Source organism: Pavona decussata, unplaced genomic scaffold, assembly GCF_977016875.1.
Source record: "Pavona decussata unplaced genomic scaffold, jaPavDecu1.1 SCAFFOLD_134, whole genome shotgun sequence".
In the NCBI taxonomy this organism is placed as follows: domain Eukaryota; kingdom Metazoa; phylum Cnidaria; class Anthozoa; order Scleractinia; family Agariciidae; genus Pavona; species Pavona decussata.
The window spans coordinates 2,908,971-2,934,226 of NW_028145547.1; the positions used below are offsets into that span (position 1 = coordinate 2,908,971).

A 25,256-nucleotide genomic window follows, 5' to 3' on the forward strand; every position below is an offset into this window, starting at 1 on the left:
TTCTACATCCTTAACCCGATCGCAAATATTCCCATGCAAACTCTCATATTTTCGCCGTGACCGCTATTCCGCAGGATGATCATCGCTCACAGCTTGTTTTTGGGCCTCCTGTGCTCGAAGCTGATATCCCAGTATTGCTCAGGACTAACCGCAATCAAATATTAAAACAAAATATAGCTACAGCCTAGTATAAAGGAAGTTAATATCAAGACAGCGGTTTATTTCTGTATATTATTAGTGATGAGGTTATTTATCAGGCGTCAGAAATCTTGAAGATCGGAGAGCAGCACAATATCATGACGTATTTTATAACTGATTTTTGTCAACGCATTCTGATTGGCTAGAATGGAGTAGGCAGCTGGGAAAGGATTTCAGAACGTTTGATATATCAAAAAGATAAGGTTTTTCAGTTAAATGAGAAAACTTTCGTGAAACTGAGATCCCGTTGCTTATCTGAATTGGACTGCTCATAGAGGAGCAGCCATTTTCAAATTCTCTCTGAAAACAAAAATTTTCTAAGTTTCACTGATGGTTCAATACTAGTGAACTCCTTGAAATAAATATTACACGAAAAACGAACAACGTCCGCCCAGCAAAGTATTACACAACAGCTTTTTTTTTGTAAGGATCTCACTTAACGGCCTATCCTGAGTTATGATACACTTGCCGGGGTTTTACACAGCCGCGCGAAACTGATTCAAACAAGCGACCACTTACATGTACAGTCGGCGATTCAGGGTAGGACCCTGTTTAGACCGTTTTATCTATACACGGACGTCTCGCCGGTTCATCGCTTCACTTTATTTACAAATGTGGTGAAAGCTTTGAACAACATTTTTTTTCAAAGCGGCAAGGAATTTTAATACAACAAACCACAAAAGAAAAGCTCACGATCAATTTGAAAAAAAACTAATTACCACTGAAGGGGTTACGTAATTCTCCGGAGAGGTCCATGGAAAACACCAATTTTGTTTTGTTCCGTATATTTTACTCAGCTTAATTCTGAGACTAATTAGTCCAAAATCTTTCACTCGGTATAGTTATAATTTCTTTACGGTTTTAAAGAGAGAGTAAAATTCCCTAAGAATCCTAAAGGCGCCATATTTCTGCGGCTTTTTTGACTTGGTCGTGTCTCGAAATAAATCCTACCGACTTCAATTCGGTAAAAAAAAATGCGGCTTAAATACAGTAGATACTCGGCGCTGCTGACACGGCGATAAAGGTGTTCCACCGAGTGATAATTTCACACGACAGCAAAATATTTACACTGCAAAAGCGGTCAAAGACGAGTAACTAATATTAATTGAAAACTGTTATGTATTTCTGATAACAATCATAAAAATAGTGTACTTGGATAAATTTTTAGCCCGCACTGTTCGAAGAACAAATTATTCCTAAAATTTTAATCACGTTTATTTTCTGTCAGCTTAAAAGCTATAATTGAAAAAAAACCGTGACAGTATTTTAAGTTGGGTAGATGGAAATGAACACCTTTAATGTTGTTGTCAAGTGCATTGATGTTAGTCATACGATTAAAGGAAGTTAATTTTCGTCCGAACACTTTAGATTGTTCCAAAATTTGCATTTGAAAGGTCACAACAAGCCTTTATTAGCTCCGTCGGTGAGTGGGCACTGGATATTCAAAAAGTGTTTGTGTTTTGAATTCCTGCCAGTCTTCTCAACAAATCAGCTGTCGGATCATGTTGCCCTGCTCAAAAGCAGGGGATTTAAGTTAAATACCGTGAATTGTTGATTTTAAATTTACTCCGTGTAAGGTTTTGTCATTATTGCGACGTAATTCGCTCAAGAAGTAGTTTAAAACATTGCACTGCTGGTCGAAAAATTTCCGCTCTGATACAAATTTAGTAAGGTTTGGCTTTCGTCACAAAAACCTCCAACGTTGTTTTCTCAAGTTTTGCTAAAGGTGAGTTTGATTTGATTCCGTAGTTAGTGCGCTTTCCAAAGTGTTTGTTCAACAACATTCTAGTGAAGCTTGGAGAGACTCGACCCCTGTGTGTCGAAAACGAATCTATAATGGTGGCTTAATAATATCGATTGCTAACGCAAACGTGGATAAGAAGGAACTCCTAGCTGAGTTTTTGTAACGCAAACAAAAAGTTGTTTTGTCTTTTTTACTTAGAACTTCCCATTGTTGAGTTTAAAAGCGGAAAAAATTAGCGCGATCGAGCGTAGAAAGTAACTTTAGTAAGTAAACTTTACGATTGGTGCTCAGTTTCATAGCACCATCGCTTGTCAGTTGTCTATGGTTACAATAGTATGCATGGTAATGTTGTACAAGACTTTCTAGTCGAGAGGAAGTTTTTCGGTAGCCGATTAAAAATTTAAAGCTTCGTCAACAAACTCTGGTTAGATCAGACTACAAATATGTCTCCCGGGCGGATCACATGTTCTAAAAGCAAGATGGCAACTTTCACATAACAGTATCGATGTGTAGCCAAAAGTTCTTTGGATTCTAAGCGTGAGCCCGAAAAAACTGAACGGCCCGCCTGGGATCTTTGAATTGGAAGTGGTTTTCGCCGGCTACGAGAATCGTGTGATCGATCTAAAAACGTCAAGCCGACCGCGACAAGTGCGACTGGTAATGTATTGAATTCTAATGTTTATGGCAATTTAACATTTAGAAGGCTACCGTCATTTTGTGGAGAATATTTAGAGTTTCGTTCTCGTTTCACGAGTGTTCTAGATTTTAAACTTTAGTTACTTGTGAATCTTATTAATTAAATGGCGTAGATATAGCCGGTAGGGTGTAAATCTAAAATTATTATCAGTGACAAACCCGGCTGGACCAGCTGTAGAGAAGCGTAAGGGGGAGAACACCAGCGAAAATGAGAACGAACTTGACCAGACAAATTGATTGAAGCTTATTTCTGATGTTTAATGATTCTTAAATGCCACACTTCGAGTCATTTAAAAGAATTGCATGGATCACGCGTTGGTCATGGTTTTAATTTGTGTTCGGTGGACCAGTGGCGTCTTTCACTTTGATTTTTTAAAAGCTCTATTATAAATAGCAACTCAATTTCTCAATCTCGTACTCTTGCTATTTCGACCATGGCAAAACAAGCCAAACCACAATTACGTTTCATTCCTCAGCCTAACAAAATGCGCAATTTTCTGTCCCACTTTTTCTCTCGCACCAGTCCTTCCCGCCATTTTCAATCTACGCGGGAAAAATTGCAATGTGTTCTTTCTCGGTGGGAGCTTCCAGGTCGTAGGAATGATGGAATCTCACCCACAAAATGCCGAATCACTTCCCTTTCGTTCAAGTTTCCACGTAAGTAACCGATCAAGGAGTTATTAGCGTTAAAGTGGTTGTAAAGTAATCTTCAATGAGCCATAACTGAACTCAAAAGTGACTGTAAACCAACCGTGACAAATGTATGCAGGAATGCAGATTTTTGTTTATATTGATATTTTTCGACTTAACTTAAGCCTTACATCTAACGGTTCCCGCTTATATTTTAACTGCATCAGTTTTGAATCGAGCATTCAGTTAGCTCGCTCGCTAAATGTACCAGTTTATCTAGAATATGAAACTCGGAGGATCCCATACACAGCTGATATATTCAGAGATCCTCTAGCTTATACCGCGGCGCCGTGAATTGACATTTGATCGGGGCTGCATTTCGAGACAAGGCGATAAAATAGAGGTGATAACTTCTTTTCTCATTCAAATTAAGCTTGTAGTTCGAACCTGGCCAATCTTAACTTTATGAAATATAGAGCTACATGTATACTATGAGTGAATTATATGACAGGATTAAGCAATACATCTACATGTAGATAGAGTCAAAAAATTGAATGTAACAGAATCCAGGGCCTAAACGAGTTCTAGAAAATGTGTCTCAGGGTTGAAGGTCCCATAAGGCATTAGGGATATTTGGTAATAATGTTACAAGGGCAAGGTTACAGGGTATTTTAGCTTAAAGGGAGTTAAAAAGTTCTACACCATTCACTCGCAGTTCCCACCATCCCCCTTGTCTCCAACCTCTTTTCTGTTGCCTACTGTTGACTTCTCCTCACCCCACCCCACCTTGGACCTCCCTGTTCCCTCCCCCACCAATAATTTCCTGTTCAAGGTTTACCACCTAAAAATAAATTCCTTTTTTTTTTTTTTTTACTTTGCTCTTTTATGGGGGTGCAAACGAAGCCATTATATTTTTTCTTAATAAATACCACTTTTTAATTTTGTTTCAATGTTTCAATTTTCAGGACCAACAAGTACTTTAGCAAGCTGTCTTTAACTGTAACTGACAAGAGAGGTTCCTATGGGAATTTCGACACTTTCAAACAGAACTGTTAAACTTAACAGAAGTGACGAAGAGGACAGCAAGAAAGAAGAAAAACATATGCCTACAGTCAAGCCTCAAAATATCAAAACTAAAGCACCACAGCTGGCAGCAAAAGTTCAAGGAAGTATGTAAAACTATGTAATACAAGCTTGTCAGGCCATGTTCACTCTATTGCGTGGTTCCAGAAAATATCCATACCCACCCCATGGAAAGTCATTGGAAATTCTGAGGGGGTGGGGTATCAAAAGCCAAAAGTTTTAAAGGAAAGTATTAAGCTAAATTTCCTGTGGGAAGAGGGGGTGCAAAACAATAAACCTTCTGTGGGGGGAGTGTGGATATTTTCTGTAACTACACATTCCAGATTTAGCTGTTCATGCTAACTTAAGTGTGAACGTCAATATTCACTTGAATCATGGAGGACAAAAATGTCTTGGCACAATTCTATTGATGAATATATTTCCCAGCAACCAAGCATCATCCATTACCGGCTGTGTTGACTCAACAGGCAAATGAAGTGGATGCAGTTGTTTCGCAGTAGGCTGGAGGCCTTTCTTACTTATTTTGCAAGAAGTAAATAAATATATGTTATGAGCCTGTATAAACTCACTAGCCATGGGAAAAGAAAAACCCACTGTCCTTTCAGACACACATTTCAGTCAAATTTGTTGCACTCATGTCATAATATTGACCCTCCCTAAAAAGGAATTTGGACCATTCTTAGACACTGCAAAGTGATAGTCAAATTGTAAGATAGGTATAAATTTAAAAGGGTGCAGTTACACAATGTCCCGGTACTTTGTTAAAAGGCCCTGACATGGAAACTTCCATTGGGTTTGTGTAACCATTCCTGCTAGTGGAAAATTTAACATCAGTGGGAAGTTGCTCTCGATTTAAAAAAATAAAAATAAAAAGAAAGGAAAATAGAAGCACCAATGGCATTTACTCACAAATATGTGGTAAAAAGCTTGGGTGTTTGACTAGCTGATGTAAGTAGACAAATCACAATTCTTCATTCAAGATCACCAATAACTGCAAAGAGAGTTAAAAATTATCATGGTTTACAAATAAAATTATGTGCAAGTCTTAATACCTTGGTTAACAAAATCCCAAATGTGATTTCCTGCAAGTTCCTTCATTCACCATAGGAATTAAAGAGACTGAGTCTATAACTGAGCCTACAGTCACCATGCTCAAGATTTTACACAATGGACATGAATCCTGCCCTTATTACGAAAGGGTTGTCAAAAGTAGGCTCACTGACAGCAGCTGGCGAAGATCATCATCTACTTCATGATCTTGGCTGGCTACCCTGCTGGGCTATTTGTGTGATCCTTTAAAAGTCACTGCCTTCTCCAACAATAAGGTCACCTACTTCTACTGTTTAAAGGGGAAATATCATGCAAATGTGACATCATTTCAAAATCCAAAAATGTTTGTCTTTCAATTGAAACAAAAAAAAAATAGTTGTCTAGTTTTGTTATGAATAATATCACCCCAGTGCAATGAAACTGCCGATAAGTGCCTCTGGCCAGAGACAGAGTGGGTCAGAATGGATTGAAACTTGAAAAATGTTAGGCTAACATTTTTCAAGTTCTCGCATTTTTGTTTCTAAAATGCGCTTGGCTAGAACAAATCACAAGTTGTTCCTTTCAAGAATTGAGTTGATTCCTTTCTTCTGGTTGTTCTTGAATTATTATGTAGCTAAGTGAAGGTCCTATTTTCCATTTTTAACAAAAGAGGTCAAAAACCCCAAGACACTTCCCCTTTAAGGATTAAAAAAAATGTACTGATTTTTTCCTTTATTCACAGTACCATGGTGGATGGTATTTGCTGTTGGTTTGCTGGGGCTTCTTGTAGTTGCCATCTGCTGCTATTGTGTGTGTTATCGCAAATGTTGCAAGAAAAAGAAAAAGGAGGAGAAAAAAGCAGTCAAAGAAAAAGTGGATTTGAAAGCTGTACAGATGCTGGCGGCAAGCTACCAGGAAAAAGTTCAACCATCTGTCGATGAGTTAGATTACAACAGTGATGAATTCCAATCTGATGGTAGTTCAGGAGTTAAAATAGGTATAAAGCAATACTAGTAACAATCAAATATTACAGAGTGCATTCGATGATCTCAATCCCAGCCTCTTTCTCCTTAGCCAAGTTGGTGATGATGCCATCCGCCCCTGCAAAATCTGCAAGGGATGCCAGATACGCGTCCCAAGATCCATCCATTCATTGATTGTCCCACATAATCTCGACTTCAATGTGTATTAGGAGTGCGTTCTTTCTACATCAAATGCCAATTATTCATGCATTCTGAACTTGTTATTTCTTTATTAGGCTCACTTGACCTGATCCTTCTCAAAATGTTTTACCGTGTCGGCAGATTATCATAAGTGGTGTAACATATCATATGATCAGGCTCTTTTTCTTGGTAAACTGTTCTTGGAGGAAATGTGAAAAGAAAAATTTTACTGACTGACTGATTAAGATCTGCATAAGAGCGCTGTAAAAATTAGGCTGATTGCAGGTGAAGGTAGAAGGGTGTAGACTGTCCTTACTTGTCAGTCAATCTTCAGCCCTAACCAGGATAGTTGTTTGGAAATATTTTACTTACTTACACCTTCAAACTTAGTTGCTGTGCTAACATTAAATTTCACTTTATGATTGAATTTCTCGAATAGGTCGGATCCACTTCACTTTAGACTACAATTTCAATGACAACACTCTCACCGTTGGAGTAGTAGAAGCACAGGATGTCCCAGCGAAAGATTTCAGTGGAACTTCTGATCCGTACGCTAGAGTCATGTTATTACCAGATCGGAAAAAGAAATTTGATACAAAGGTGAGAGATGTTCTTGACAGGATCGTCATATTTTACAAGATTTTTTCTAGCTATCAATTGAACTTGAATTCATTTCCATGTCATTTTTTCTGCACATAGTATACGGGTATATTTATTAAAATTATAAACACAAATAGAAAAAATTGGAAAAGTAAAGTTACATTTACTTATTTCCATGTAGCAAGTAGTGCAGCCGAGAGGCCAAGAACAAACCATAGGGCATGTCATGAATAACAGTTTGAGGCAAATTATATACTTGGAGAAAAAAAAACTATATACAGCACAGATACACATATGACATATTTGCCTTCAATAAATTTTCATTTCTCTACACACTTCAAATAAGGAGGCACAGTACTTCATTACTAAGGTTGTAATTTGGCTGTCAAACCTTCAGATGTTTTTCCTAGTTGTTACCATTATTATGTACTTCTTACATTGTCTTAAGTAAACTCTAATCCACATTATATATCTCTAGGTTCACCGGAAGACACTAAATCCTGTATTCAAGGAAGCTTTTGTGTTCAAGAACATTCCTTACAGTGAAATAACAAATAGAACTCTTTGTATAGAGCTGTATGACTTTGATCGCTTCTCCAGACATGATATCATTGGTGAAGCCAAGCTACCTTTAATTGATGTAGACTTAGCAACCAACATTGATGAGTGGCGTGCACTGATTCCACCGTCATCAGCAGGAGGACTTTTGGGGGTGAGTTACTTTAGTTTATTTATTTATTCACCACGACATACATTCATAGAAAGTTACAGTGAATAATAGACTAAGATCTTACATAAGTTTACAGTGAATAAAAATGGTAAAAGAAGTAAGAAGTGGCGAGGAGACCTCAAGAAACCCCCTGGCTTATGCTGAGAGGTCTCCTTGGAGATATGTTAGGACTGTAAGACTAGTAAAGACATTGTATTTAGATTTTTTAACATATGGTGGTAAGACTGTAAAGTCTTATTTGAAAGTCATTATAAAGTGAGGGGGCAGAGGGTCTAAAATTCTAGCTTCTTGTGCCCTTCATTGCATTCTCGTTATTCATTTAATAAATATTCCATATCTTGCAGTTCCATTCCTCCACTCTCCCACAACTCATGATTTCTACCCTCTTTCTATATTTGTTTCCTACAATGGGAGTTCTACTGGGAGTAAAAAAGGGCTCAACAAAATTTTAAAACTCTAAAACCCCTTCAACCTGGAGCTCACCTTATGCAAAGTTTAGATTTTACCCTGCCCACTCTTCTTCTTCTTCCCCACCTCCCTCCCACCCCTACAAAATAATGTTGTAGAGCAACAACATTGTAGATTAAAACCACAGCATTCAAAGTTTAGTTATTTGAGCCTCTTGGTGTCAAGTACAGGGCAAACATATTTCAATTTGCTCTAAAGGTCAGAATGTTGTTGTTGTTGTTTTTTGCACTCTACAAATTGGTGTCATGTAGTATAGGTACAGGTAGCTTTTCAGTGTTCCCAGTGGTGACCCCAGTTATGGTACTATTCACAGATAGCACTTAAATGGTCAAATATTTGTTTGTTTAGCATAGTATGCAACATATTCAGTCCACAAATTTCAAACCTGTCTTACCCTATTGCAGTTTGATGTCAACATAATTTAAAAAAAAAAAAACAGTTCAAAAGGGTGAGGGAGCAAATAACAATAGCTTCAAACAGCTTAAAACACTCAGGGAACAGCCTTGAACAGCTAACCTTGACAGTCCATGGGCTTGCCATCATTGAAGCTTTTTATCAGAAGAATGTTTGTGGCGGAGAATGAGGCCCTTTTTTGGAGGAGGGCGGTGGTGGGGGAATTTGGTATTTTAGAAATTTGAATTTTGCAGCATGAGTGTTTCCATCCCTTTCCCATTTTAACCAACAATTAACCGTTCGTCATTTTTCAGTCTTCAACAACCGACCTAGGACAACTTTGCTTTTCTCTGCGTTATGTCCCTGCGGCTGGTAAACTTCAAGTGGTGATATTAGAAGCTAAAGATCTAAAAAGTATGGATGTCTCAGGATACTCAGGTAATGACAAAATAATTCTCTACTATCAAAGAACAAATTCTCCTATCTTGTCCCCATACTGTTCTTATAGAAGTACTGGGGAGAAGTTATTAAAATAAAATAAAAAATTCACCTTGGGTGATCATAGGATTTAAAGGGTTAACTGTAAACAAAACCTGTATGTTATCGTGGTAGTTAACCAGGAAAATTAGCACTAATTGTTGTGCTTTGAACAACTCAACACAGAAATTTGAAACTCAATTTTCTGCTCACACAAAGGTAAGTATAGGCCAGGGAAGACTTATTTTAACATTTATTAGTTTTGCTTCCAAATTACTTAGCAAAACCTCTTGCTATTGTGTCTCTTTTTGCCTTGTTTAACCAGTGAGAATATTGATAATTCATTTGCATCTTAATACAATTAATTCACTTTGGGCAACCTGTCCTGTCATCCAAGGGTATTCTAAGGATACCTTTTGTTCAATTTCCAGATCCATATGTCAAAATAAGCTTAATTCAAGAAGGACGAAAACTCAAGAAGAAAAAGACAACTGTAAAGAAAAGAACGCTTAATCCTTACTACAACGAGAACTTTACCTTTCAAGTTGCCTTTGAGAACATAGAGCAAACATCTTTGATAATTTCTGTGTTGGACTATGATCGTGTTGGTCGCAGTGAGGTGATTGGTAAATGTATCGTGGGTGAACTATCGGCAGGTCCTGATAAACAGCACTGGATTGACATGTTGGCATCACCAAGGAGAGCAATTGCACAGTGGCATACTCTACACAACTAACACTGCATCCTTTTTATAAAATCCATTTTATACATTCTCACATTTATATTCAAGCAATCATTGAATAATTGACCCTCCTCCAAAATGGCGGCCGAAAATTCAAATAAGTTAAAATTAAAAACGTATACCAGCACTAGAAAGAGCACTTTTACTTTAGTAACCCTGCAAAGTTTCAGCATATCAGGTGTAATATCAGCTGAGAAAATGTAGTTGAAAAATGGAAAATTTACAGACGTTTGTATGACTGGGGATATGATGTATACCCCCAATCATTCAAATGTCTGTAAATTTGTCAAATTTCATCTTACATTTCCCAAGCTGATACAACACCTAATATACTGAAACTTTGCAAGGTTACAAAAGTAAAGGTGATCTTTCCGGTGCGGGTATCAGTTTTTCATTCAGTTCAATTTTAACTCATTCAAATCTGTTGCTGCCATTTTGGAGAAAGGTCTTTTTTTACTGCGCAGTTTGTATAGAAAATATTCAACTGCGCCTTACACTGACTCAACTAAGTTTAATTATGCTGCAGTCTCTGTGCCTATTTTAACTTGTGTTCTACGCAAAATAACACAGAGGTATTTTATACCATCTTGGACTTCACTGGGGGAGGCAGATCCAAATCAAGTTTTACAGAAAATAAAACAGCCAAAACCAAAAATCATGGCCATTGACTTCTTAGCTAATCACATTACACAAGGAAGAAAACAGCCATTTCATTTGCTGCATCAGAATAATATGGCAAATCATGGCTCTCAAAAGTACTCTGTGACTCGTCTTCCTTCCCCATTCCATGGATTTACCGGTGTAAAGAGAAAATGAACTGCTTTGCAGTCTATACAATTTGCTGTTTTAAATACCATCAGAAGCATGAGGTTATATGCTTCTGATACCATATATTAAATATTATTATAATATGAAAATTATATGATAATAAATATTATACTTTATTGGAAAATGCATAATTTTTTTTAGTAAAGGGTGAATTTTTTAAGGTTTTCTAGTAGTACAGATGAAATTATTGAGCAAAATCACTGTCCAAGGTTCAATGACTGAAAATAGTTGAAGGATGTGCAAGCATGAATATTAGCTTTGGCTGTTTAGAAATGCTGTAATTTCCTGTCATTTTGACCTGTAGGGCCTTAGCTAAGAAAGCACTTTCTTCATCATGCTATGCTGCCTGCTATAAAAAAATAAAGAAATGATAAAAACTGATGAGCTGCTGTGGGCAAACAAGACTTGAGAAATCTCGAGGGCAATGTTGTGTGGTTTAAAGGGTACATCAGGGGTAGTGGGTGGGGCAGGCAGGAGGGGGTGTTCAATGTTGGGGAATCTCATTTACGAGAAAAAAATTCAGTAATATTTCTTGTTGTTATGGGTTAATTTTTGTTCTTTTTTCGGGGGGGGGGGGGGTGATTTTCTTAGCTTGAGATTTAAGCAGTGGTTCTACTGTATACCTCTGCTTTTTGTTGAAAATTTTAATTTTTGGTTGTGATGTTCAGATGCTTTCATCATCAGAAAAATAAATGACTCAAATAATTAAGGAGCTGGGGGCATAAAGAGCCCATGTTGAATTTTAGGTTGATGTGCGGTTTTTATTGGCCAACCAGCTGCTAGATGGAATACTGCCCCCATGGCTGGCAAATCCCCACAACCCAGCCTTGAGCCCCCATTCCACTCCCAGCACCCACCACATTGGTTGGATCAGTGGAAGCAAGGAAGAGGGGGTGGGAGGGGAAGCTCCACAGAGAAAGAAGAAGAAAGCTGCTACAAACACTGCTAAATGACACTGAAAAATGCTCAAGGACTAGAGCACCAATGATGATACAACGTATCAATGATGTGCTGAGTCTTCACTCGTTAATTAGACCACTAACCACTCTGATGCAAAAGGCAATTGACAGGACAGGACCACTAGGCTTGTGGTTGTTGAGGGACTTGAGCGGCTGTCATGGTGCCCACACGCGCCATTTAATGCTCGATAAAGAAATAGCTTTCTTAGCCTCCTTCGCAGATGCTCTTTTGGCTCATCACACAATCTTTCCTGTGAGGAGCCAAAAGAGCGTCTGCAAGGGAGGCTTTAGCTTTCTATCCCTAAAGCATTATATATAGAAGATGCCCAATAGCTCAACAAGTGTACAAGAGAGTTTACAAAAGGATCATCAACAGAACAAGAAGCATGATCAGAATAAAATGGAGGGAAATGCTCAAAAGGCGGCTCCATTTCATCAACAAATGAAGAATAAATGAATGACGATACTAGTAGTGCAGAAAACAGGCTTTACCGTGAACTGAAGGACTCAATAGACCATTCCCGTACTGCTTTGAAACCTCATTATGAAAGCGAGGTTAAGTGTAAAGGTTTTGTTATGAAAATTAGTTTTCATTCATATGCAAACAAAACTAATTTTCATATGAAAAGTTTTGCACTTAGCCTTGCCTTAATACGGAGGTTCACAGCAACTTGGAAATGGCCTATCGAAATGCCTTAAGACACTGGTCATGGATGGTCTTGCTGAAATTCGTACCAATTTAGACAAACTACGACATGAATTCAAATCAGATATAAAGGCAGTGAATTCTACGATAAAAGAGATTGAACAGAGTCTGACTTTCACCCAAGGTGAAGTTGAAACCCTGAAGGAACAATTCAAGACTGAATCAGAAGAACAAAAATTTGAAATAGGGCTGTTAAAGGAGAGGATAAGTGTCTTGGAGCAGAGCCTAAAAGAAGAAGAGTGGAACACAAATCTCGAGCAGTACACTAGAAGGGAGAATTTAAGAACATCAAGGAAAGCGAAGACGAAGATTGCAAAGAAGTTGTACACAACATCATTGAAACGGACCTTGGCATAGTCGCCTCCAAAATCAGATTCCACGCAGTGCAACGCATTGGTAAGAGAGATGGAAATGGGAGCAGACCTATCATAGCAAGATTTGTTTGCTGTGAGGATTGGGACCAGGTTTGGTCCAAAAGAGTTAAGCTTAAGAAATACAAAGCACACAAAGATGCGTACAGAAGGTTACACAAGGGCCATCCAAAAGGAACAGGTAATCTTAATCAAGGCAATGATGAAGGCTCGCAACGAACACAATTTGTCAGAGGCTCAAGTCAAAGGTTGATATTTGTACGTTAATAGCTACCGATTTGACTCTGAAAATGTTCCTTCATATCTTAAGTAATTATATATTAGCAGTTCATTTGTTTCTCAAAAACAAACCCAACACTTTACGGGTATTCATTCATTTGATCAATTCAAAATACAGTATCTCTGTAAGTTTACCATAGATGTTATAACAAACTTGTAAATGTCATCTGCTCCTTCCTTTTTTTCTATTCTCCCCATCTGATATTAATTTAAAAAACCCACAAAGTGCAACAAACTTCCAAATTGTCTTCTGATATGCAAATTCAAATCTTCTAAGGCGACGCAAATCCTTTCAGCTTGAATGTACTCTAACTCTCATAAATACCACCGGGATTACAACCCTTATTAAGGGCTTTTTATATGCCACTGTAAAGCATTGTAAACTATCTGTCAAAATAAATAGAATATTTAAAAAAAGGCTTGCGGTTGTTAACTTGGTTAAAATTAATATTCATTTACCGGTAACTGCATTTCGACATAACAAAATTCAATGTTTCCCAAAAAGCCATTCATTTCAGTTCTGTTGTACCCCTACCACAATTTTTTTTCAAAATATTAGCACAATGCTACCCTTAAAAAAATTAAAGGTACTTGGTTTCAACCTCCCTGTCACCAATACCGTAACACCAAAACTGCAGTTCCTATTTTTGAGAAACAGTACCGCAAAACAATGATCTTGTACAAATTTAACTTTATTCACAATTCTCCCTGAGGCCAAATGACCAAGACATGAAAAGACCATACAAGAGTTTCAAATCAACCACAATGAACATCAGAAAATACATATAACTAATAACATTGATATTTACAAATTGTTCACATGCAATGTCTGTTGCCTCCATCTTCATATTCTCCATTTTAAAGTTAAGGTACCTCACAGCTCTTCCATTTTAAGTAAGAAAGGACACGCGCAAAGCAGCTACATTTTCTTCAGTGATGGGCATTTTGTTTCCGTTTTGCTTTCTCTTCATCTTCCTTCTCAAAAACATATTTGTGACCCTGGAAAGAGACAATTTAAACATGGATCAAATAATTTCCACTCAGTTGACTGATGATGGTAACAAAAAAACGTTACAACCATAAAATAATCTTATTTAGGGATAGGAATATAGGAATACGAGCACTGCTGCAAATTGATGAGACCTTCTACCTTCAGTGACAGTCAGACGAGCGTCAGTGGCAACCAATCTGATGGATGTTTCACCTCAACGCCACCGTTGGCCAGACCATTGCAGTCAATTGTGCCACGGTTCCAGAAAAAAATCCATACCCCCCTCCCTTGGAAGGTCATTGGAAATTCCTAGGGAGAGGGGGGTCTTAAAGCCAAAATTTTAGAAGCAAAGTATGACCTAAACTGGAATTTCCTGAGGGGAGTGGACTGCAAAACAACAAACCTTCCATGGGGGGAGTATAAATAGTAGCTGGAACTGCACAATATATGTATAAATCATGACTAAATCCATTCTTAGTATTAAAATGCTGTTCTTGAAAATTAGTGTGTGGTTGTTGCTATATCATGAACATGTTTACCAACAAATAGCCATTAGCATGATGGGTTAACCTAGAATAAACTTACAAGGAATACACAAACTTATGCACAGACACCCATGATTATGATAATGGTACAAGTACAAACCTAATAATAATAATAAATATTATTATATTAATAATAAAACTACATAGCGCTGATATAAATAATGGCTATTTTGATCAGTGCTAAAAACACTAAAATTAAAATATATCGAACATTAGAACCATAAAACAACTTAGAGTACTAACATTAAACAAACAGCATAAAAATTGCATAAAAGCTTTCTTTAAATTAGTAACAGAGGGCTACTCCTTATCGAAAAGGCAAGAATTCCAAAGTTTAGAAGCAGCAACAGTAAAAGAGCTCCTAATGTGATTAGAGTCTTGAATTTGACAGGATGAAGTTACAGCCATAACAATCAGAGTGTGACGTATATCTGTCTGCTTCCTTAAGGTTAAATATAAGTTCCTGAATGTAGCAATAGCACAGTGTAGAGAATTATAATTCAACCTAAAAAGAGCAACTCACCACTACATCTTCCCAATCATGCTTAAACCTCCACAGAATCCAAAATACCATCGTCCCACCAAAGAACTTGGACAAGAGAACATGAATTCTCTTTGGCTGGGTGATTAATGTTCCACCACCTGCCATGCCTAACAGAACAAACAATGATCATTACATAATAATTTATTCTCTACCGAGTGCTAGTCATTTGATATGTACTGTATATCCCAGGGGGGGGGGGGGGGGGGTACTCGGGTATAAACATGACGGGGGGTGTCTGACGGAGCCTAATATTTTGCACCCAAAAAAAAATACAAGACTGCCAGCGATGAAAGTTATTGTGTTCGCAAAAATTCCGATGATCAGGCCAATGAGAAGCTTGTGTAATAGATGAGTCAGGGAGAGAAGTAAATGATGTCTCAGTTTACAAAGTGTCGTTGTCTTCATTCTCATTAGTGTTTGTCGGTGGCCCCCGGGCCCCATGCCGCTTAGAAAATACGCAGCTGCCTGGAAATTCAGCACTCCAGCTACATGCAGATTATTCTAATCATGCTTTCGGATCTTGCAGGAACTTTGGCTTGAATTGCATAAGAACTATTAGCCTGGCGGAAATTCGAACCCAAAAAAATATGCGCAGATTTTTCAGACCCAAAAAAATACATGGTTAAGTCTTTAACCCAAAAAAATACAGGAGTTGAAAATTTTAGACCCAAAAAATACGTCGGACCCCCCGTCACGTTTATACCCAAATATCCCCCTGGGCTGTATGTACATAGTACAAGTACATGTCAAACCAGTGAACAGTGTTTTTTTATGCACAGTGATTGGCTACTTAAACACTGGACAGTATTTGCTATTCACCTCCCAACAATGTCCTGGATTTCTCACGCAAGTTTTTAGCCAGTTTGTCAGAGATAGATGGCAATCTGTTGGTTTGGTTTGGTATGAACTAAAAAAAATATATTTATGAGTTTGGTATGTAGTAAAACTTTTATTTACAAGACAACAGATGGCCAACAATATATGTGGCAGCAAGTTGGCCACAATAATCCCATATCCAACAAGTGTGAGTGGAATAATAACATATTTTAAATTGCTAGATCTTGCTGCTTGAAATCTGCATGAAAGACCAGAAGACAATTTAATGACTGATATTCCGCAGCCGCCAGACCAATTAAAAGTCTGGAATTGTATTGATGGTTTGCATGTGACGTCATGGCCGCCATGTTGGTGGACAGGAACAATAAGATTTTTCTCCTCTGGGAGTTAACTTCCATTTTTATGCAAACTATGTGAGCAAATTTTCTTTTGTTTTGTCCACCAACATGGCGGCAATGCAAACCACCTATTATCCAACGATCTAGTTTTTAATACTTGTGGATATTTACCTCTTATTTGATGACTAATTTTGTTAAATGTACTGCACTACCAAAACTTAAATGTATTCTTTCTTGTAGCATGATGGGTTTGGTGCTATACAGTGTCGAAAAGAATAATTTTTCTTGTCCTATATTTAGTTTGCCAATACAAAGACAATTATTGACAGGAAACCCTAAACAGGAGCTACGTCCCTCACTGAAGGGTTAGCTAAAGCCTACACTAACTAAAAATTAAACAGCTCCTAAAGTCAAAAAATAGGTAGTCTTACATACATGTACATAATATTATAGTCAAGTGGAAAATATGTACAATATTTTCGAGCTAAATGGCAATTTTTCGCTTTTATTTCCAGCTTAATAGGTATTTAAACGATAAAATACATACCTTTACCTTTCAATCAGAGTTTGTGATGGATAAAACTTGATAAATTTGCTGTATATATGCCGTACTTCCAACAAAATCCAATATGGCGGTCACCTAAAAGCACGGGGTACCAGACCTCCTCGTAACGGCATCGGAGCTCGACCCAACCTCACTCGGCCACCCCACTCTGGTTCTAGCCCAATTCCAGCTACATTTTCATTGGGGACATTGGTATCATCTCATTACAAAACCCAGATTAATTTCCGCGCGTTCTCGTTGGACAAACCACGTAAAAATCGGATGGCGGTTATTTGACGAGGACAGTCGTCCGATTTTTTTCGACACGACAAAACTGAACAAAGAAATAACGTCGCAGTTTTAGGTCTTAGCTCTTAGCTGTTGTAAATCCAATCATGGTTTAATTAAATCCAGTAAACTAGTTTAGCTTGCAGTTATACGGCTGCAGTCACCCCGTGACCATCACTGGCTGTTTTGTCTTTTCCGCAGTAAAGCGAGCGTTTCAGAAATGTATAAAATCAAAATCCCTTTCCGGCTTGCTTGTATATCGCAGGATAATGCGTTCAGCATAAAGACTGTCCTCAAAATTTCATACTTGCCCTCGAAACTCAGTTGCTTCTTCGGGCTATGTTACTATTCATTTTTCAGACAATCTTTCAGCCTTGAGCTTTATCCTCGGTTATATCAGCCACCTGAAGGGATATATTTACGAATTACACCATGCTCGAGAAATAGCGGCCATTAAAGTCATTAAATCGCCTTCAGGTCCGTCCTCAGTGCAAAACGCAATCCGGAAGAGCTAGCGATACTTCTGTTGTTTTCAGTAAAATGACTATCCTACTCGTATTTGTTAGTTATGGTATAATTTTAGACAACTAGCATCATGAAAATTAACACCGAAAAATTGTGTTTATGTACAAACTGGAATAGAATTCGCTTGGTCTTGCCCCTCGGCAGCAATTTTTTTTCTCGACCAGTTTATTCATTGTGTTTGCTAAAAATCCCAATTTTACAAAGTAGCTATGTCTCCTGTCATACTTTTTTACGCCCTACACCATAAAGGGTGCCGAGAGCAGCCATTTATTGGTCGTTTCAGTAGGCCGAAACACTCGACCAAACCAACAAATGTAGACCCTAAAAGATACCAGGATAATTCTCTAACTACCCTGCGAGCAGAGGCCCGGCTTCGATCTTCCTAGATAACCCGACTTATCTAGGAAGATAGAAGGGCCTCTGCTCGCAGGGTACGAGGTGTTTGAATATCTGATGAAACACATTTTCGAGTGTTTGATATGGCTTCTCAAATGATCAATAATTTTTGGAGAAATTCAAGGCTAAAGTTGGCAAAATTTTATGGTAATTAGGATCACATATCCAAACCACGGTCAAGGTAGTGATTTTCTTTGTTTTCTCTTGATGAATTATTAATGAGTTTGAGAAGTACAATTCAAGTCTTTTGTTACTGTGACACGTTGCATAGCTCTATAACACGCTATAACGATAACAAAAGAACCACAAACACAAATAGCCGTGGCAAGAAACACAACAGCTTGTTACAAAAACTAATGCCGGGCCAGGAATTACAACAACTACAGAAAGCTCATTGCACGATACAACCAATGATTAATTCCTGTCCTAACGTTACACAAATCTCAACAAGAAAGGCAGTTAAAACCATCACGCAAGTAAACGAGCCAAACCAAACCCAGCTTAAATGCCCTATGTGGCATAAAAACGGCGTCGTTGAACACACAGAAGAAGAGGTCATATTCAAAATGAAGAGAATTCAGCCAAAAGAGGAAAATCAAAACTCATTAGGCATAAGTGACCTGTGATGTTGAACATACGATGGTTACATCCAAGGCTCTATCAAATACTCCGAACCCGCTACAAATACTCAGGAGTAGCGCAGGCTTTAAAAACCAATATAAAAAAACATACTCGTGTAAGCTAGATTTAAAAAGGCTAAAACCCGTTCCAGGGAGTGGCTTAGGCTTGTCACTCTTTATTTACACACCAAATTCTAAGCCACAGGCAACCCAAATTACAAAATCATTATTTTCATATAGGAAAAGTAGTATTGGATTTTTGCCTCGAAAGATTTCGCAAAACAATTATTTGGAGTTCACATTGAGGGAATGTTTTTTTTTTTCAGTCAGTTAGTCAATTTCTTGTGATTTCGGACTAATATAGGTACAAGAAATCGCTCAGCAAACTAAAACACTTTGTTTAAAAAAAAAAAAGAGTTTTTCTGCACCCCCCCCCCCCCCCCGCTATGCGCGGACGGAGATATTTATTTTCTTATGACCAGTTTCACTTGCCAAAGTTTGTGTTAATGACACCAAACATCATACGCTATTTCATGAGCCTCTTAATTAAATGTTCCCGAAAAGAAAGAGTCTGAAACTGAGGATATCAACCAGTTGAACATTTTGTTCCATTCAAACTTAAAACACCATTGTGACCGTTCCAATAAAAGGAGAAGTTAGCAGAAATTAAAACGCAAGAAAAGTGAAGTTTCCACTGACATATTCAGATCAAGAAGTATTCGATCTCAACGAGTAATTCGTTCCTCCCGCCAGTTGTAGTAAAGGCTTTCGTCTTTTGAACGAGGGTGAATGTCGTACGATTCGCAAATTAAAGTGCCAGTAAAAAATCATGGAATCTCGTCACACAAATTCGCCCCCAAGACAGAGTAAGGAAAGAGCTCTGGGGACGAGTATCTATTGAGCGCCACTTTAAAAACGGGTGGCGGGAAAAAGCCCGCATTATAATAGAACATTCGTATTCACCATCCTTTTCGTTATCAAAGGAATCGTTTCTTTTGTGTTCAGTTGTCGCCTTTTGTTTTTATTCGCAGCTGTATTCGTTTCATTCAATCAACCCTAATCATACCTGTCATTCCATAAGTTTCCTTTGTGAAGGTTACCGAATTATTACTAATCATTTGACAAATTTTGTTCACACTAATTGTTCGACGTCACAGTATTAATAAAAAGGCAAATTAGCCTGCATGTCGTGTTGGAATGCACGAAACATGAAATCTTCAGGAATTTTAAGCATATTTCAAATTCAAATTTAGCAGAATTCGAGTTTGAAAAGTTATTTATTCAGATTGACGGTTAACTCAGATCTTGGTTTATGAACGAATGTGAGTGCTGTTACGTTCGATTCGCAAAGTTGAAAGTCACCAGCCGGAATCCATCGCGTTCACCGGCCTTCCGTGATTCAATATATCAATTGGTCAGTCTTGGATTTCGCTTGTCGTCACTTGCAAGCCGTCCTTATTCATGACCAGGCAGGCACACTGATTTAAACCGCAAAATCTATGGTGGAATTACATGATTAGCGTCCAACCGTCCCAGTGAAGTGTTAACAGCCAACTCCGATTGCGGGAGCAGTTGTGATGTTTGCTGCGGACTCGATTAACGCAGCACATGACGTGGTTTCCGGCTGAATCCTCAGTCGCAAAGAGAACAGAAGGACGGTTCTCTAAATAATAAAACGTACTGGAAACGTGCAGCCCGTGGGCTGCCTCAGGTCTCTTCGTTTGTCTACAGGAATCGCCAGCACATCTCATGTGACGGCCTCGAGCGTGATGCACTGCAGCAGGTTTTCCTCTCATAGTTTCTACAAAAAAGTGTGTTTTTGTTCGATCTTGTGCAGATTCGGGTGCATGGCCAAATTCTTGGTGATAGTATTAATTGGATGTTCTTTGCTCGTGTGAACAGTGACTAAGTTTTCCTTGTGGCATACAAAAACGACAACAAAACAGGCAGAGCTAAAACATGCTGTTGTGCATCACGCTGAAAAGCCGAATAAACGATGGAGTACATACAGGAAAGAATGGCAAACTAGAGGCGCTTTCCATTTGTCCGAACTGGCTGGCTAAAGACTGGTTATTCCGCTGAATAAAAGCACAATTTTCAAGAACTGGCTCCGGTGCTAGACCTTCAAGCTCCTTCAAAATGGGGCAAACCATTTCCAGATTCTGCATTATGAAGAATCTTTAGAGCTAACTCTTCAAAATTTCTCTTTTCTATTTTCAAACTGATTGGCCAAGCTGGTCAGTTCTGGCAAATGGAAAGCACTCTAGTATATAAGGAAAAATCAGCGCTTTAATAACAATAAAAAAGATTGGGAAGAAAGAGTACTCCGAGATATTAGTGACCGGGAGCCGCGAAGACCTTCATGGGAGTTTGAAATTGGCGATAACGAACTATTTTCGTGTTAGAAATTTTCTGGCGAACTATTTTTTGGCAAAACATTTTGGTAGTGACTTCTATCCGGGGCTTTATGCAGAAAATTATGAACCTGGGAAGTTGGACGTTTCGGGGATTGACTTTTAGTACTTTCACAACAAGCCACCCGTCACTAATGTACCTGAGCACCCACCCAAGAGCAGCCAACATTGCTCCATGGTGAACCAACCCATGGACCAATATTGGCCAACAAAGGCACGCATAAACCAACATTGGCACATATGGGTATGCATGGACCAATATTGGCCAATATCGGTACATATGAACTAGCATTAGTCAATATAGGCACCCATGGTAAAGTATTAGCCAATATGGGTAAGCAGACACCAATATTGGCCAGTATAAATACCCAAGGACCAATATTGGCCTTTTATGGGTACCCATGACCCAATATTGGCCAATATGGATACCCAGGGATCACTAATGGCCAATATGGGTACCCATGAACCAATATTGCCCAATATAAGAAGCCATGGACCAGTATTGGCCTATATTGGTCCATGAGGAACTATATTGGCCAATATTTGTCCCTGTGTTCTTCTATTGGCCAATATTGGTCCCTGGTTACCCATATTAGCCAATATGGGTTCATGGTTACCTAAATTGGCCAATATGGGTACCTTTGTACCAATATTGGCCAATATGGGTATTAATAGACCCATATTGGCCAACATTGGTCCCTGGGTACCCATATTGACCAATATGGGTCCACGGGTACCTATATTGGCCAATATCGGTACCCTGGTACCAATATTGGCCAATATGGGTCTAGTGGTACCCATATTGGCCAATATAGGTTCATCGGTACCCATATTGGCCAATATGGGTACTCATAAACCCATAGGGACCCATATTGGCCAATATAGGGCCCTGGGTACCCAAATTGGCCAATGTGGGTACTATATGGGTAACATTGGACCCATGTTGGCCCATATTGGTACCAGGGTACCAATATGAGCTTTAGACTAACACGAATAGAAAATGACAATGGAATAATCAATACATATAAACGTGTTCAGTAAAAACCAGTGATAAACTGTGTTTGCAAGGACCACCGTGACAAAATAAAAGTACCGGATCCTGTAGTGAAGGATCTAATCAGCAAAAAAATTGTAAAGCATATAATCTAAAAAAAGAGCAAGGCTGATTTCACGGTCAGGGAAGTATATTTTCCAATATTTCGAAAGGCACGGCCTTTCTTCTTCAGGGTATGTTTGAGACTGACCCTGTGGCAAGATACGTTACAATTTAACCAGTTACAATAGATACCTGAAAAAAGGCTTAAGTTACATAAACAAAAACGTTACAATTTGAAATTTGAAAATACAACCGGTAAATAGGTATAAGCTAACGTTACAACGTGGTAGACAAAAACAAAATACGTAACAATGAGTTAATTACATGACTTAGGAAGATGAAAGACGGGAAAAATGTTCATGTCTCATCTCTCCTATTCTTGGTTTTCACATAACGTCATAAAAAACTGAAATTCATAACTAAACACAATTTTGGGTTTTTATCTTCATCACATATAAGAAAATCTAAATTTACATCGGCTTGCTTGTTTTCAGCAGGATAGCATTCTTTGTTTTGAAAATAGAGCAGTTTGAATTTTAGATTTTTGCGCAGTGTGTGACAGAAGGATTGCTGCTCTAAACATGTCACGTACATGAAAACATCGATTCGCCTCGTGTTTTTTTTAGGTCTGATCAGCTAACATGTAATAGAAGCGTTAATGTCAATGTGTGAAAGTTCAGCAGAGAGAAGAAAGCCTTTGAAATAGCCAAGGTAAACTCCAGATGTTTTTGCTGGTTTCCGGCCGCCATGTTGGTGCCCATCAGACGGGGCACCAACATGGCGTCCCATACTAAACTCTGTAATGTTCCGTGGTACATTTTCTCGAATAAATCGATTAGGAGATATCGCACAGCCCTGTGGCTTTCACACGTTGTTTATGTATCACTTTTCTACAACATATCAATTTCTTGACTTTATCTATTGAATGGTTGAGGATTTTATTTTTTCACTTGCGTGACGATGTGTGGGGTGAAAACAACCTATTAAGACCTAAGGGTTCAATAGTTTGACCTCTGTCGATTTTGTTTTTGTCTACCACGTTGTAACGTTAGCTTATACCTATTTACCAGTTGTATTTTCAAATTTCAAATTGTAACGTTTTTGTTTATGTAACTTAAGCCTTTTTTCAGGTCTCTATTGTAACTGTTTAAATTGTAACGTATCTTGCCACAGGGTCAGTCTCAAACATACCCTGAAGAAGAAAGGCCGTGCCTTTCGAAATATTGGAAAATATACTTCCCTGACCGTGAAATCAGCCTTGCTCTTTTTTTAGATTATATACATATAAACATACTTTTCCTTAACCATACGCCATATAGTTTTCTCGTAGATTTTCCTTTCAAAGTGTGGATAATTATAGTGTAACTGTTTTGGACAATTCGTTCTTGTTTTGCTGACATTGACATTTCTGTCTTTTTACTCTTTATTGTTGTATTTTTACATGTTAGCCGCGCGCGCAAATGGCCTACCGCAGCCGCCGTGGTTAGGCGTGACATTTTTGTAGACGACTTGTACACATCTTGTGGGAGCGAAACAGAAGCAGTGACCTTACGCGAGGACGTCACAGCTCTCATGGCCAAGGGAGGGTTTCCTATGCGCAAGTGGATCTCTTCTTCACCAGACGTGTTAGCTACAGTACCGGAAGCAGAACGAGCCGTTCCTAATAACTGCCTAGAGTCGGGAGAGCTACCGTCTGGCAGAGCTCTAGGTATCAGGTGGGATCCGAAGTCAGACAGCCCGGGTCTCGGCACCAAAACAGTTTGGTCCTTCGAGCCGGATTTTAGCCAGTTGCCGCCGGATTTTAGCCGAAATTTACGCCGGACATTCGCCGAGTTGCAGCCAGATATCAGCCGAATTACAGACGGATAGTTAGCCGAGTTGCCGCCAGATTTTAGCCACACTACAGCCGAATAACGGAGTCAGATTCAACGTCTAAAAGATGCCAGAGGTGAGCGAAGTTGAGAAATGCCGATCAAAGAGGTCTGTTGTCGAGTCAACTGTGACGAAAAGTGCAAATCGTATCAAGGAGTTGATCGCTGAGAAGGGCAGCGTTTCAAAGGTATGTCAATTTGCTAAAAGTATCGAAGAAGCAAGAGATAAGGCCCGGGATCTGACAGGAAAACTAGAAGACATTGCCCCGGAGTCCATTGAAACTGATGGTATGTGGCTGGAAGATTTAGAATATAATGTTAATGAAGTCCTGGGCGAAGTGTCAGATTACCTCGCTGAAACAAGGAAAACTGAGACCCAGACTCTCGAAGCACATTCCAGCAATGTAAATAAAGCCGAAAGTTCTCCAGTCCTGTCAGGGGAGTTCCAGTTTAATAAGGGAAGTGGACTCAAAGGTGTTAAAGTCCCGACCTTCGAGGGGGACCCTGATAAGTGGCCATATTTCTGGGGTATTTTTAGCTCGCCCGTTCATCAAAACAGAGCTCTATCGGGTCTGATCAAGCTGGCTCACTTGAACAACTCCCTCAGCGATAAAGTCCGAAGTGTAATTGCCTGTTTGACTGGGGAGACAGGGGACTATGAGAAAGCCGTAAAATTGTTAACTGAGAGGTATGGGGACCCCCGTGAAGTCGTAGATGCACACCTGCGTCGCATAACCAATTGGCCAGACATTAAGGAAAAGGATCGTGAAGGATTTGAACGCTTTGCCGACGCATTACAAGCAGCTGTGTTTGCCTTAGACCGTCCCGATTATAGACACGAGTTACTTAGCATCCCTCTCTGCACGCAGTTAGTTCGCAAGTTGCCGGCAAGGGAGAAGGATGAATGGGTGCGACAAATTGAGCGCGAACAGGTCTCTGAGGATGTCAGTGGCTTAGCCGAATGGGTGCAGGCGCATGCCAAAACGATGCGAAGGCGCGAACGGTACAACGAACAACCAGCCAGTCCCGCAAAGAGCAGTTTTAGTAGAGGCTCAGTGCAGACACAGTCAAAGCCGCAAAGATATCAAACTATGATCACGACCGCCAGTTCCGCTTCGTTGCCAGTAAAATGTTCGCTTTGTGAAAGAGAT

General features: G+C 38.9%; 2 protein-coding genes across 5 annotated transcripts; one reads left to right on the forward strand and one right to left on the reverse strand.

The window, feature by feature from the left end:
* The first annotated feature begins 1,634 nt into the window (after nt 1–1,634).
* Nucleotides 1,635–11,163, forward strand: LOC146467738 (synaptotagmin-1-like). 3 transcript variants are annotated; one of them, XM_085125445.1, is made up of 7 exons: nt 1,635–1,924; nt 4,234–4,437; nt 6,123–6,377; nt 6,983–7,143; nt 7,622–7,855; nt 9,049–9,172; nt 9,643–11,162. In XM_085125445.1, the coding sequence occupies exons 2-7, from the start codon at nt 4,290–4,292 to the stop codon at nt 9,945–9,947; spliced, it is 1,227 nt and encodes a 408-aa protein (XP_084981571.1). In that variant the 5' UTR covers nt 1,635–1,924; nt 4,234–4,289; the 3' UTR covers nt 9,948–11,162. The 3 variants fall into 3 exon arrangements, with proteins under 3 accessions (XP_084981571.1, XP_084981572.1, XP_084981573.1); XM_085125446.1 differs by lacking the exon at nt 1,635–1,924 and adding an exon at nt 2,181–2,599 and having other exon boundaries at nt 9,643–11,163; XM_085125447.1 differs by lacking the exon at nt 1,635–1,924 and adding an exon at nt 2,908–3,295 and having other exon boundaries at nt 9,643–11,163.
* A 2,604-nt stretch (nt 11,164–13,767) lies between these two features.
* On the reverse strand, nt 13,768–17,017 carry LOC146467739 (NADH dehydrogenase [ubiquinone] 1 beta subcomplex subunit 2, mitochondrial-like). 2 transcript variants are annotated; one of them, XM_085125537.1, is made up of 3 exons: nt 16,899–17,017; nt 15,156–15,283; nt 13,768–14,095 (listed from the first exon to the last, which is right to left on the reverse strand). In XM_085125537.1, the coding sequence occupies exons 2-3, from the start codon at nt 15,279–15,281 to the stop codon at nt 14,027–14,029; spliced, it is 195 nt and encodes a 64-aa protein (XP_084981663.1). In that variant the 5' UTR covers nt 15,282–15,283; nt 16,899–17,017; the 3' UTR covers nt 13,768–14,026. The 2 variants fall into 2 exon arrangements, with proteins under 2 accessions (XP_084981663.1, XP_084981664.1); XM_085125538.1 differs by having other exon boundaries at nt 16,905–17,007.
* Nucleotides 17,018–25,256: the final 8,239 nt, after the last annotated feature.